General features: G+C 61.3%; 1 protein-coding gene across 3 annotated transcripts; it reads left to right on the forward strand.

Annotated features, from left to right (window-relative positions):
• Positions 1-2127: 2127 nt before the first annotated feature.
• LOC119250144 (protein phosphatase 1 regulatory subunit 32-like) lies at positions 2128-9632 on the forward strand. Of its 3 annotated transcripts, none has more exons than XM_037517853.2 (14): positions 2128-2234; positions 2761-2896; positions 3245-3362; positions 3646-3799; positions 4733-4861; positions 5466-5529; positions 5916-6028; positions 6409-6468; positions 6577-6663; positions 6950-7048; positions 7132-7226; positions 8683-8847; positions 9279-9353; positions 9531-9632. In XM_037517853.2, exons 2-13 carry the CDS (start codon positions 2788-2790, stop codon positions 9346-9348), a joined length of 1263 nt encoding a protein of 420 aa, XP_037373750.1. In that variant the 5' UTR covers positions 2128-2234; positions 2761-2787; the 3' UTR covers positions 9349-9353; positions 9531-9632. The 3 variants fall into 3 exon arrangements, with proteins under 3 accessions (XP_037373750.1, XP_037373752.1, XP_037373751.1); XM_037517855.2 differs by lacking the exon at positions 2128-2234 and adding an exon at positions 2453-2574; XM_037517854.2 differs by lacking the exon at positions 2128-2234 and adding an exon at positions 2582-2627.
• Positions 9633-14245: the final 4613 nt, after the last annotated feature.

Raw genomic sequence — 14245 nt, forward strand, 5'->3', positions numbered from 1 at the left:
GGGGTGAGGGCGGCCCCCTTCATCCTCATTAACACACCTCTCTCCCGCCCAGGGCAGGAGTGCCCTGGAACAGCCCCCACCAATGCATGAGAGCTGAAGATGAAACTTCCAAGGAATGTGTAAGTGGATGGTAACATTGTTAAAAATGAAATCATACAGACTTATTATATTAGAAACAAAGATAGTAAGTAGAGTTTTCACCTCCCAATTGCTACTCCTTTTTTGTCATCTGTGCTCTGAGGTTACTTCTGACCACTGTGCCTAAAGTCTCATGGGGGAGGGAATAATGCCCCATTCAATCTTGTTTGCTATAACGTTGATGAGAACAACAAAAAATCGACTCCTGGCCGGGACCACTCTGTGTGGACCTTCTGCCTGTGCCCCTGTGGCTTTTCTCCAGGCTTCCTTCTCCATCCCAAAGATATGTGCCAGTCAACGGCCTCCGTTGTCCCTGTCTGAATGAGTGTGTGTGGGGGTGCAAGTGCATCCAGTCTGGTAGTAGAGGGTGTCCTGTCCCACGTGGTAGAGGGTGACCTGTCCAGCGTGGGCTCCTATCTTGAGCCCTGAGGTGCAGAGAGAAGCTCCAGGCACCCTCAACCCTGAACTGGAATAAGTGGATTGGAAAATGAATGAATAAATGAATACCAATTATTATTTAATATTACAAGGGACTTGAGTCTTTATTTAGAAGTTTGGTGACGTTACTATGACCAGAAATCTGTCATAGGCACGTAACTCTTGTTTATATCAATTAGCCTCTGGTCAAATTGACTTCGGTAGACGTTTCTCTTAAAGTCGCAGTTTCCAAGAACCTGCTGAGGGTGGGTGTGGATTTGCTGGGCTGTGTGGCGGTGGGCTTTGCTGAGCCCCCAGCTCCCTGCTCGGCGACCCTGCGTGGGTGGCTTGAAGGTGGTGGTGAGAGGAGCATTTAAACCACGGGAATTGGCAAATGCTGCCGATCGGGACTCCTCCACCCCCTCCTCCCCAGAAATCCAGTTGTTAAACTCATAAGCCTTAGGGCCAACGGGAGGGACATTGCCCCTCACGGGAGGATTGGGACAGTGGGGTTGGCGCCTCCGGTTTAACCCCGGGTCTGCCTCCACCGACTGCGAGGCCTGAGCCACTTGGGCCTGGCCTTTCCCACCTGTAAAATAAGCAGCTTTCTCGGAGTGCCAGCTCTGCTCTGTTAAACCAGCCAACAGCCCCCTGAGCTGGGTGCAGGTCCAGGCCAGGTTAAGAGGAGGTGATGGGGGCCTCCCCGGCGCTGTGAAGCTGTCCGCAGCCTCTGCAGCACGGGTTCGATTCCCAGCCGGCCAGGGAGCAACCCACATGGCGCAGTGGACCTCTCCTGACTCGCCCGCTGATCCCCTCAGCAGTGCTTTCGGTCCGTCTGCCTGTTCTGTTGCCCCCTCTGTCTCTGGTGAATCCTCTCACCCTCCTGCACCTCTGGCCTGTACCCCAGCTCTTGTATAAAATAAAATCTAAAATAAAATCTTAAAAATAAATAATAAAATAAAATCTTAAAAAAAAAAAAAAAAAAGAGGCGAGGGGACCACACTCCTGGCGCTGAAGCCCCCAGGACCCTGCAAGGACAGCCCTGACCTGGGCAGGTGGGGGGCTGACGGGGGGAGTGGCACGCGTAGAAAAGCCCCAGGGAGTAAACATTCATTTACCCGAGGCTGGAGAGTGGGGTCCCAGCTGCCCCATGTGAATGTCATCTCTGCTATTTTCTGATTGTGATATCTGGCCAACGAAGCCACTTAGCTTGTTAAACCTCATTTTCCCTGTGTGAAAATAGGGATAAAAATAGCGACAGGGAAGAGCCACTCAGGGGACTGGAGATAAGGGTGTAAAGCGTCTGGAGAGGAGTGGGCCCTTAGTCAGTGGAGTGATCACTTGGGATTACCGCCTGTCTCGTGTCACCCAGCCAGCAGCCCCGCCCGCCGGGCTCTGTCCTCCCCAGGGTGACTGGCCATGAGACCCGGAGCCCTGGAGACAGGACTTGGCCTGGGCAGCTGGCCCTCCCCTGCCTCCCAGCCAGGTCAGGCCCTCTCAGTGGACCCTGCCGGAGAAGGGCCTCAGAGGCGTGGGGACGCTGTTGCCAGGCACTGGTTGCTAGGTAACACACTGTTTCTTCTGGCTTGGTTGGTCACCTCCCCGAGGACCCAGGCTTCTCTGGAGTGGATCCTTCCTCCTGCAGCCTCTCTCCACCTCAGAGACCCTGCAGAGGGCAGGTGAGGGTGGGGCCAGCTGCGGTCAGGCCCCAGGGAGCCCAGCCAACTTCCAGCTGAGCCAGGCCAGGCTGATGGAGGGGAGCAGAGAGGGAGAACAGGAGTCTGGGGCTGGGAGTGAGAGTCCAGCTGGGGAGGCTGAGAATTTTTGGCCAGGAGGTGGTCTGGCTGTTCATCCCAGACAGGTGGGCAAGAAAGGGGCGAGGAGGCGAGCGGAGGTTAAGATCCATCCCAGGAGTCAGAGACCCTGGGTCTGAGCCAGCGCCCACCACCTATTATGAGCTAATCCTTTGTCACTCGGAACCCCAGTTTCCTGGAGAGTCAGTGACAAGGAGTGAGGAAGGTGAGCTGGACACAGGGGCCTGAGACAAGTGTTGAGGACCTTCTGTCCTTTCTGTAAGCTTGGGGGTGGGTGTCAGTGGAGAGGGACAATCCTGGGTGTTCCATCACCCACACCCCAGGGGCCTGGGGCGGGCTTGGGACTCTAGGGCTGCTAGACTAAAAGGGGTTCCTGGTGCTTCTTTTCTAGGCCCCCTGGGGCCTGCCCCACAGCATCATGATGGGGAAACTCCCCCTGGGGGTTGTCTCCCCTTATGTGAAGATGAGTTCAGGGGGCTGCTCGGACCCCCTGAAATTCTACGCCACCAGCTACTGCACAGCCTACGGTGAGAGCCTCTAGTGGGGGAGCCCCATGCAGGACATGGGGTAGAAGCAGGGCACTTGGAGCCACCCCGGCACCTGAAACCCACCCATCCCTATGCCCCGAGGGACCAGGCCTCACAGGGACTATGACTTGGCCCGCCCCTGCCCCTGCCCCAAATCTTCCATCTGATACCATCACCTTGGCCTTGTCCCAGGCCAGGCTCTCGGGGCTCCTATCACCCCATTCCTGCTCCTGTCTCTGCACTTTCTCCATCTCAGGGTCCCCTGGGGAGGTGCTGGTCCCGCCTGGAAGATCCCCAACTCTCTCCCACTGGGCTAACCGCCACCCATCTCCCCCGTGCCCCTGGTAGGTCGGGAGGAGTTCAGGCCCCGCATGGGCAGTCATGGGGGCACAGGCTACATGTCAAATTACCGGCCCTTGGCCTCCTACCGCGCCAATCTGGATGGCCTGGACAAGCCAGCTGTGGGGTACGTCCTGTGCGGGCCCTCCCACCCCTGCCCGCCCGCCCGCCGCCTCGGCTCAGGGACATCCAGCTTGTCAACCCAGCTCCGGGCTCCACGTGTGGGGACCGGGACCCTGCTGGCTGAGGTCTGGGATCCCGGGGGACAGGGAGCAAGGGCTCCGAGGCAGGCAGATGCCAGAGGCATCGGCAGGAGGTCTGAGGTGATGTGCTGCTTCTGGGGATTAGCACCGCAGCCTCCAGAGGACGAAGCAGGTGGCCCATGGTGACAGCTCCTGCCTGGCTTTCAGGGAGCCGCCCCACGACAATCTCCAGACAGTGAGCAGCCAGAGCTACCGGCCCTTGGAGCTTCCCGACGGCAAGGGCCCGCTGCCCTGGAGCCTGCACCAGACCGGCTCTGGCTTCTCTCAGGAAAAGTCCACTGGGGCCACCTCCAGCAAGGAGGTCAGTGCCGGGCAGGGCTGCACTGCCCACAGGTGGTCAGAGCTGATGTGGCTGGGCGTGGAGGAGCCACCTGTGGGGTGGGGGCCACTCGCCTTTATCATCTTCGTCTTTATCGCCTCCCCCTCTATTTCCATCCCCATCGCTACGACCATCCTCACCTCCACCATCCCCGTCCCCTTCCCCGTCCCTCCCACGCCGTCAGCTCCATTCCTACTCCGCCCCACCATCACCTTCCCGCCATTTCCACCCCTCGTCCCATGGCCAGCCCTTCTCCACCACCCCCACCTCCGCTTCCATCCCCTCCCCATGCCAGCCCCAAACCCACCCCGGATCTCCACCGCATCACCATCCTCTTATTCTCATCACCATCATGACTCACCCGTGTCGTCATACACCACCCCCAGCAGAACGGATGCTCACCCATTCCTTCACTGTCTTCCGAGCTCTCTTCTCTGTGTGAAGATGGTAAGTGCTGGGGAATAATATCGTAGGGAAGAGGTAAGGACGAAGCAGAAGCGATGGGTTTGCCACTGCCACCTCGGAGGCCTGAGAGCTTGCTGTGGAGATGTCTGACAAAGACTTGAAGGGGGTTAGTGTTCCTCCAAATGCAGTGATGTGGGGGAAGTGCTCCAGGCAGCATGGAGAGCAAGTGCAAAGGCCCTGAGGCAGCAGAGTCTGGTGCAAGGAAGGTCATCAAGGAGGCGAGTGGCTGGAGGGGAGAGGAGCAATGTCCTTGTGGAGTCGGACGTGGGGTTCTGCTCTGTGCCATGGGAAATCCACTGGTCTCTGAGTAGAAGGTGGTCTTGGCTGATGTCATATGGGGTCTCCCCATTGGCCGCCACAGATGTTCTGTGGGGAGCAGGGCACGATCAGAGTCTGAAGTGACTGACCTCCTCTCACCTGGATGAGTAATTGGCTGCACCCTCCTCCCAGGTCAGGAAGGTCCATTTTGACACCCAGGACTATGGGCCTCAGGCCATCACGGGGCTGGAGCCCAAGGACGTGCCCCTGCTCCACCAGCAGCAAGGCAAGGGCTCCCTGGAGTGGGAGAACTCCCGGCACGTGAGTGGACGGTCCCCCGCAGGGCAGGGGCTGGGCAGGGGCAAACCCTCCTTGTCTCCCTTTGAGGCAGCTTAAGAGCCAATTAAATGACTGTTCAGGGCCCTAAAAAGACTGAGGCAAGCGAAGGATGTGATAGTAGGTGTTTCCAAGACAACGTCAAAGTGGTCACCACCGACTTCTGCCTCGGTATTTCAGGATTTTAATGCCCCAGCTCAGCTCCCCCCACCCCACCCAGGGGCCCTGAGCCCCAGGCAGGAAGGCAAGAAGCAAGCCCATTTTCACCCGTCGGCCTCCCCCCTCTCTGGGTCCCCTCTGGCCTGGACACCTGGGCTCTGGCCGCGCTGTGGCGTCCGAGTGAGGCGTGACTTGGTGTCCGTTGTCACGGGGAGCCACGCTCTCCTCGTGGGATTTCCGCCACTGTGATGCCCAATTTGAGTGAGATTTCGCATGTGGGCTTCCGTCCCAGCCGGCCCTTCTCACAACGTACCACACAGGCCCCCTCAGGGCGCAGATGACCGCAGGCCGACCGCCCCCACACCCCCCCTCGCCCGCCGACGCCTCGTCCGGTCTGTCTCCTGCCCCACCGCTCTGCTCTCTGTTCCAGGGGCCACGATTCATGACTTCCGAGTATAATTCCAAGTATCTTAAAGAGCCTTTGAACCAGCCAGGTAGGCGCATGTCTGAGCTCGTGACCCCCCACCTGCCTACCCCCCAGGAGAGAGTCCTAGGGGAGAGGAGCTGGCACAGGGCTAAGTTGGCAGGGGAAGAAAGAAGGACTTAAGGCTGTTTCAGGGTGCAGGGTGGGCCTTGGTGCCTTGGGCCTGGTGACCCCAAAGGGGAGCCACCCCTGGCTTAGGCTGCTGCTCAAGCCACCACGGCTGCTGCTCCTGCCCACTCTCCTCCTCTGCCCCAGACCCCAGACTCCGTGCCCACCATCCTGGCTCAGGTCCCCGGGGCTGCAGCCAGCGCCCACCCCGCCTGCCGGGACGGCGGCTTGGGAGGCCGTGGGAGGGGCGGGTGACAGGGTGACCGGCGGCGCGGCTGTCTTTGGCAGATCTCTTGCAGAAGAAATCAATCGGCGCCAAGGAGGAGACGGGCTTCACGGAGGGGTCCACCAAGAACCCCATTGTCTTCCAGCCCCCCTCCCAGGCCCTCCCCGGGGACCCAGTAAGTCAGGTTGGACCCCGCTGAACGCTCCGGGACATGGACGCCTTCTAGCGTGGGGATTTCTAGCCTGTTTAAAACAAAGCGGGAGCTGCAGAACCCGAGGCCAGCCACACGTGCAAGAGTTGCAAAGGCCGCTTTGGTCCCCTCACCCGTTTCGGGGCCTCGGAGGCGCAGAGATGAGGGCCCCGCAGCCGCGGTCCCTCGAAGTCCGGACGAGAGTCTGGCCTGCGAGCGTCCACGCTGCGTCCCAACCTCCCCTCCCCCCAGGTTTCCCCCTTCCTCAGTTACCCCAGTTCAGCACCGGCGGGGAGCCTGGAGGTGGGGCGGGTGGGGGTCGGCTGCCTTGGCCAGGCTGACGCGCCTCGTGGGCATCCTGCCAGGTCTCCCTGCCCAGCCGCAGCGTCACCAAATCCGACTTCCTCCCCATGAGCCACCCTCAGGTGAGCCGGGCCGGGGAGAGCTGCCGTCCCCGCGGCGTGAGGCGGGTTCTCTCCCGGGGTGGTTGGGACAGCGCTGGGCGAGGGGTCACTGGCTGCTTCCCTGCTCAGGGGGATGAGTTCCTGCCTGCGCTGGCCAGAGGCTCCGATCGAGAGACCAGCTTCAGCCGAGCAAATGAGCGGATTCTGAACCCCAGAGTGAGTGACAAGGCGGGGCGCAGGGAGCCCCTTGTCGGGGGGGAAACTCAGGCTTCCTGGACCCAGCACATCTGAAGGGTGGGAGGACCCGGGAAGGCCTCCTGGGGGAGGGTCTAGAGGCCTAAGGGCTCAGAAACAGGGGGTGTCTGGTTGGAAAGCAAGGACACAGTCCTGGGTTGGGGGAGCGCAGGTAGGGCTCAGCCTGCCCCTCCCTTCTTGTTGCCTCAACCTGGTCACCCAGACACCCTTTTGTGACTCCCCCACCCTGCTTCCTGCTCCCCTACAGATGCCCCCTCCTGGCCCAGAACCCTGGCAATTCCAGGCACCCCAGCGTATGCAACAGACAAATGTTGCCCTGCTTGGCCGAGAGACGGTGGGGAACAAGGTGAGGCCTGGGATACACAGCCCCCCCCCCAACATCCCTACCCCACCCGACCTGACCAGTGCCCTCTGTATCCGCCTGCGCAGGAGCCCACGGGGTACAGTCTGAACAACCAGGGCTATGTCCGGAGCGCCTGTGACCCCGATTTGGGTAATCGCTACCTGACCACCTACAACCAAGGGTGAGCCCCCAGCCTGCGCCAAACCAGGACTGCAGAGCTGGCCCCCATTTCACAGACTGGGGGACTGAGACTGGGGCAAGATGAGGGGCTCGGAGCCCCTGAGTTCCCGTGGGACCCCCCAGACCGCAGCCAAGGGTTTGAACACAAGGCCTTTATGGGGCAGGGGGGAGGTGGGGGAGGGAGGGCGGCCAGCAACAGCGATGGGGGTTCTGCAGCCTGAGCGCCCTTGAGGGAGGGGAGACTAGAAACCGATGCCAAGCACGTAACTCAGAATTATCCCAGAAAAGCGGGGGGGAGGTGTGGTGTCTGTACACCCAAACATTCGGGGAGCATTTGTTCAAGGCTGTCCCTAGAGGCAAAATCAGCCCCTGGGGCCTCCTTGCTCAGGCAGAGCAGCCTCCCCAGAGGTGGGGTGCAGGTCCTGGCAGCCAGGCTGGTGGGCGGGAAGAAAAAGGGGTAAAAAGGGGCAGTGCGTGGCACAACAATAGTGTCTGCTAAAAAATGCTCCTTCCAGTTCACAGTAGGGGGGCTCCATCCTCCCTCAGAAGGTAAACTCTGCACTGGGCAAGTCCTGGGCAAAGAGTGAGTGCCCTAGGCATCAGGGAGGGCTCCCTGGAGGAAGTGTCCTTAGCCTCATGGGGAAGACTCGGGGCGGGGGCAGGAGTAGAATAGAGGTGTCATTCTCAGCCGAAAGCACGTCCTGATAGCATCTGTCATGTGTGTGTCAGCAGGTGTCTTCTGGGTCCACACTGGTCCCCACCCTCTCTGTACCCCAAGATGTCCCTCCATGTTCAAGGCTGAACCCCTCCCCTTGAGGTTGAGGGGAAAAGAGGTGCCTGAATCGCAAGCACATCGGTGGCACAAGGGCTGCTCCAGTCCCCAGTTCCGTGGAGGACCGGTGGGAGGGGCGGGGGCTCCCGCTGGGCTCTGGGGGACAGTGTCCCTGGCCCTTTCCAGGCTCCGGCCACCTCCTGCGTCGCCAGCAGATCCCTGGCCCAGGCACCTCTGCTGGCTCCTTCCCCCACCCTTCAGCACTACTGAGCTCCTTCCTGCTGTGCCTGGAACCCCAGGGATCGGAATCATGGTTTCCACATCAGCCTATCTGCACCCCTTCTTTGCAAGCTCAGGGGCGAGCCCCACATCTTACATAGCACCTTCAGAACCTAGTTGCAGAGAATGTTGGCGAGATGGAAGAAAAAGCCGAATGCATGTCATGGCGCAGGGCACCAAGGCGGCACACTGGAGGGGCGTCCGGGGCAGGCAGGACGAGGGCAGTCTTCCTGGGTAAACACTGGCCAGTGGAGTGCCAGGAAGAGGCGGTGTGGACAAAGTCCAGGAGGCTGGAGGCACCAAGGCAGTCCATGCCCTAAGGAGCCAAGATCCCTGCCGGAGAAGGGCCAAGGCAGCAGGGTGGACAGAGGCCACCTTTCTACCACCAGCCCATCCTGTGTCTCAGGTACTTCGAGAACATTCCTAAGGGTCTAGACCGAGAAGGCTGGACTAGAGGTGGCGTCCAGCCCCAGAAACCAGGAGGCTACGCCCTCAACCAGCCAGTCACCCGCATGGAGGCCACCCCCAGCCCCGAAGAGAGCCTGCGGCGCCTGCACCCCACAGTGGGAAGGTAGCCCTGCCTCCCTGTCCTGTGCTGCATCCGGGTCTCCCCGAGCCTGTCCTCTGCCCCTCTGTCCCTCCATCTGTCTGTCCTCCTGAGAGGCCCGTTTTCTCTCCCTGCCTTGTTCATTGCTTGTCCTGCCCTCATGCGCCCCTCCTCCCTCTCCCCAGTGACCCCTTCCTGGAAAGGCTGCTCCCCCAGGCCAGGGCAGGGGCTGGGGAAGCTGAGCTGATGAAGTATGGTTCAGCCTTGCTCTGACGCCTCACTCCACGATCTAATTCCTCAAAAATCACATCTTTACACACAGCGGCCCAGAGCTGCCAGGCAAGGAGTGTTTTGTGGCTTGGCTGCCAGGTTTGGCGCTGGCACGGAGCGGAGAGGCAGGCAGAGAAGGTCTGGCTGGCCACTCACCCCCGTCTGTGCCCCCTCCCTCCCTGCAGAACCCTGATCTCAGCCGACCCCTTCTACAGAACCGCCCCTCACAGCAGCCGCTTCACTGGGCCCAACTGAGCTGGGTAAGGGCTGCAGGGTCCCCATGAACAGCTGCTTCCTGTGTGGGGTGGCCATGGGGGTCATTACGGGATCACACCGGCCTTCCTAGGGGGTAGGTGGGAGGTGGGATGCAGACATCAGGGGACCTCATATGGGGGAGAGTGCCTGAGCCCCTCAGGCCTCCTCTTTGTTTCTTACAGGTTTGCCATCCCACTGGGACAGGAGCCGGCTGCTGTCCCTACCTTCACCCCATTCCTGCTGGGGCTCCCCGTGACATTCCTAAAGAATTAAAAAGGCACAGAGCAGAGAGCTGTGTCCATCACTGCAGGGTGGGTGAGGCAGGGCCCCAGGGGTGGAGGAGCCGGATGCGGGTCAGCGAGGCCCGGGTGGACTCACCACCAGCCTATGGACAGAGCATGTCACTCTCGAGACTCAGTTTCCTCCCCTGCCAAAGGCTGTCCTGCGTACTCTGCGTGTGGAGGTGAGGACGCCTGGGAGGGAGCAGGCGGGCGGAGAGGCGCAGGTGGAGAGGCTCAGGTGGAGGTGAGTGGAGGCCGTGTTTCACCTGGCCTGTGGAGCAGGATAAGGTGTCAGGCAGGACTTCCGGGGGCCCTTCTAGGGTCCCCCACAGGATGGTTCAAGGAGAAGGGTGCAATAGGCCAGGAAGAATCACAGAGATCTCTCTCCAGAGACAGAGACTACAGATCTGTGGTCTATGGACAGCCACACAGGGGTACGGGTGTCTAGTCCAAACAAGGCACCCCTAACCTGACCCCCCCTAGGCTGACCCTCCCTAGACTGACTCCCCCACTAGGCCTATCTCCCTAGACTGACTTCCCCCCTAGGCTGACTCCCTTAGGTTGAACTCCCCCCACCCCCGAAGCTGACCACTCCTAGGCTGACCCCCCCGGAGCAGGACCTAGAGAGCAAGTATCTTGTGGGAAGGAAAATGGCCTCTGGTCCCAGTGCTGCAGACCGCAGCGGCGGTCCACCTGCAAGGCTGCTCTGGCTGCTGCAGGGCCCTTCTGTCACCTCGGCCAGCTGCATGGGGCCGTGCACGACCATACAGCTGTGCACGGTGTGTCTGAGGAGCCTCGGCCCCGAGAGGGTGTGTGAGCTGCTCGAGGTCACACAGGGACAGAAAGGTGGCAGCAGCCCCACCCGGGGAGCTCCCCTTCACCTTGCAGCCCAGCCCTGACTCAGAGGTGCAGCAGCTGCTCCCCGCCCCCCTCCACCCCTGCCCCTCAGTGGGTGTCTGTGGCTCTGCTGGCCCTGGGGCCTGGCTGTTCGCAGCATTCTTGCGCGGCAGGTCCGGGGGCTGTCCGGGGCCTGACTGGGGCTCCATGTGGCACGTGGGCGGCTCCAGCTGGCTCCAGCGTTGGAGGAGGGAGGAGGGACACCGTGTCTCTCGTGTCTCTCGGCTGCAAAGCCCGGCAAGCCCAGGACCTGGTGACAGACCCACAGCTATGGGCGGGGCCTGCTGGTCCCTGGCCCCCAGCTCCTGGTGAGTCACCAGAGGAGCAACTCGAGGACAAGGTTGGCCCCAGGAAGGGGGGGTAATCAGTCCCTCCTACCTGCAGTCTCAACGCACACAAATAATACCGTCTGCATAAAAACAAGTAAGGAGGCACACGGACCCCTGAACACACGCACACACACACACACGCGTGCGTGCACACGCATGCCAACTCACAGTGCCATGGACTCGCTACCCAAGCATGCCCGTACAGGCAGACACACACAGACCCCGGACACACTGACAAACAGACACAGATGCGAGAGACTGCCAGGACAGACACCCCACTTCACTTCCCCATCTCCTGCCCCCGGTCGGCTTGCAGCTCCTCTTTCCTGCTCACCGTGGCTCTGCCCGGCGCGACAGGATATGGTGTCAGGGACACCGGAGCCTGAGTCACCCTCTCTCCATCACCGTCCCCTCCCATTGTCTGTACCCTGTTTCCAGGGCACCTGAGCTGGGTTCACCCCACGACTTTCCAGAGTTGGAGCTGCGGCTGGCCCCCAAGGGGAGGGGCCGAATAGCACCCCCTGCTGCCTGGGCCCTGCCTCCCCTCCCGCCCGCCCCCCCACAGCCAGCTGGTCTTCAGGGAACGCATCTCCAACCCTGTAGCGGTCCTGGGCCCCAGCGCGCAGGGTCTGCGTCAGGATGGCATGACCCAAGGCACGGGCGGGCAGGAAGGGGGTCCAGGAAGAGCCAAGGCCAAGCCCGGATGGTTCCGGAGTCCACCTGGCACAGTCCATCTCCCAGTGGTGGAGGGTCCTGACCTGGCTCATGCAGCCAGCAAGGACTGTGGCGGGGCCTGCAGGGGAGGAGCGGAGCCCAGGAGGGAGAAGCCAGCTGTGGGCGTGAGCTGACCGCTGGTCTCCAGCTTCCTAACCGTGGCCCACTCCACGGACTCACCCCAGACGGGCCCCGGGTGGGGCGAGGTGTGAGCCAATCTTTGAGTTAAGTGGGCAAAGCGACCAGTGTGGGGCACTGGAGGAGGCCAGGCTGAGGTCAAGGATGCGGTGGCGGGCCAGCCCAAGGGTCACGGGGCGGGGCGAACGATGAGCCTGAGAGGTGGGCCTCCCCACAGAGAAACCAGCCTGGCCAGATTTCAGGGATCCACGCTGGGGGACCTGTTCCTGCCCCCTCCCACACTGAGGCACAGACCAGGCAGAAGCTCAAAGGTCAGGACAGTCCGGGCATATTTGTCTGTAAACCTCAGGTGGATGGACAATGACCAGACTCTACCTGCCGTGGGGGACGCCAGATGTGGGTCTCTGGGCATCACCTATGCTAATGTCAGGATGGCAGTCACTGCTCCCTGCAGGTGTCCAGGCTGGAGGCTGAGGCCCACTGTGCCGACCGCCCCCGCCCCTGGCCAGGCCGCAGTTACCAGTGACCCCCAGGACCACTGAGCTTTGCCTTCCAGGCTGTCCCCTCTCATCACGTGCCCCCTTGCATTCCCCTCACATGGTGCCCAGCCTCTGACCGACCCCAACCAAGCTCCCCGCAGTGGCCAGGGGGCCCCCACATTGCACCCCTGCCCCCATACCCAAGGCCAGGGTAGGTCACAGCCCAGCAATCCCCTTTGGGTCCCCAGGGAAGGAGGGGAGACGCTTCTCCCCGTGGCCCTTAGGTCACTGAAACTGCTTGGGAGGGGCTGGCCTTTGCCACGTCTCCCTCTGCTGTCAGGAGAACGTGGGCACCGAGGATGCGACTTCACTTTTGGAGCCCCTGACCGCTGGCCCAGGCCGCCCGGTGCCCTTCCCCTCCTGGCCCCGGGAGTCAGTGGTGCTGTCTCCCAGAACTGAGCTGTGGAGCCTGGACTCAAATCCCAGTGCTGCACTAGCTGCACCTCCTAGGCTGCCTCCAAGTGCCCCTGCTGGGCCCCAGCAGGGAGCAGCTGCCCCATGGGCTCGGGAGGGTGTACCAGCACTGGGGCAGGCGCAGGTGGGAGTGGGGCCTTGGGCCAGGTGAACTGCCGAGTCACAGGGCCTCTCTCCGCTTGGGCCTGGACAGGACGCTTCTCCTATGGGAGAAGGGAGAACATGACGGGGTGACCCACCTGTACGGTCCTACCTGAGACCTTGGCTGCTCCTAGAGGGGGCCATGCCCTGCTCTATCCCCAAGGCCAGCCTCTGCCTGCACAATGCCCCCCCAAGCTGCCACTCCCCTCCCCCACCTGCTAAGCAGGCGTTAGGGTGCGGGTGTGTCACTCCTTACAGGGGTGCTTATTGTAGCTGCCACCAAAAGTTTGCTGCGATACCCGCAGATATTCCAGAAGCTGCTCTGAGGTGCACAATGAGGATGATTAACCTGATTCTAGGCGCCCACAGCCTCCCTGGTGCTGGGAATATTCCGTGGGCCTGCAGCTTTGCAGCAAGAACACGGAGGGGCCTCCCTCATGGGGAAGGCTGGGGACGCAGGTGGGGGCTGTGCTGACGCCATCAGTGTGGAGGCGTGGAGTTCAGAGGACCCAGCGGGGTGGCAGGATTGGGACAGATGCTGGGGGCCGCACCATCGGGCCCCACTTCTGACGCATGAAAACGCGTGAGGCTGCTGCCCATCATGGTGTAGTGGCAGCTGATGTTGACAGGTGCCATCTGGCCGGGTCACACGTGACACACACAGCCACCAGCTCATGGGCTTGACAGCTGGCCAGCTGAGGAAAGGGATCTGTCTGTGGGAGGTGGAGGCCTGGGGGTGGCAGGCAGGTGGGCACGCTACACACAGACTGATGGAGGCCAGGGACTCGGAATCTGATCCCTGATTTCCTCCCTGACCATCTGGAGAAAGAAACATTCCCCAAGCAGCCAACTGTGCAAGGACAGACCCAGGAACCCCCACATAAGGCCTCTGCTCGAGGTCAGAGGAGGGTCTGTGGAGATCTCCCAGGCGTCCAGATAGTTCCCTGCTCTGGACACAAGCTCCAGGTGAGGAGCTCCCAGGAAGGTTCTGAGTTGTAAGACATCACCCCCCACCCCAGAGGGACCTTTGTGATGACCAGTCACCTGTGTGGGAGAGGAAGCAGCCTCCCAAATCTATGAGGCTCAGGGAGTGCAGGCCTGGGACTCTCTGCCCTTTAATCTGGGTCTTTCCCATCACATCCTGAACCAGGGTCTCAAGTGGGCAGCAGTAGGGTTGGACGCTTCCTGGCAGAGCACACATGCATACACATCTTCATGGGTCCTGGGGAGATACAGCTGAATGGCTCACCTGAGAGCGAGACTGGGCCTGATGCTGCAGGAGCTGTGTTCAAGGAAGACTGCAAGGGGCCACCCTGGGGGGCCCATGACGAGGTGTCCCTTCTGCTAGGACAGTCTGTAGCAGGTCCGCATTCTCCTTGTGGGCTTGTGGGGCTGGGGACTGGAGGCTGCATTGACAAACGTGGCAAACTTTTTCCTGTGTACC

The sequence above is a fragment of the Talpa occidentalis genome, unplaced genomic scaffold (assembly GCF_014898055.3).
Source record: "Talpa occidentalis isolate TD23 unplaced genomic scaffold, MPIMG_talOcc4v2.1 talOcc4.17, whole genome shotgun sequence".
Lineage (NCBI taxonomy): Eukaryota > Metazoa > Chordata > Mammalia > Eulipotyphla > Talpidae > Talpa > Talpa occidentalis.

Coding starts and splice junctions, on each gene's coding strand:
- LOC119250144 (XM_037517853.2), top strand. CDS start 2,788: ATGATGGGGAAACTCCCCCTGGGGGTTGTCTCCCCTTATGTGAAGATG. Junction 5,530..5,915: donor AGAGCCTTTGAACCAGCCAG/GTAGGCGCATGT, acceptor TGTCTTTGGCAG/ATCTCTTGCAGAAGAAATCA. Junction 7,049..7,131: donor GAGAGACGGTGGGGAACAAG/GTGAGGCCTGGG, acceptor CCGCCTGCGCAG/GAGCCCACGGGGTACAGTCT.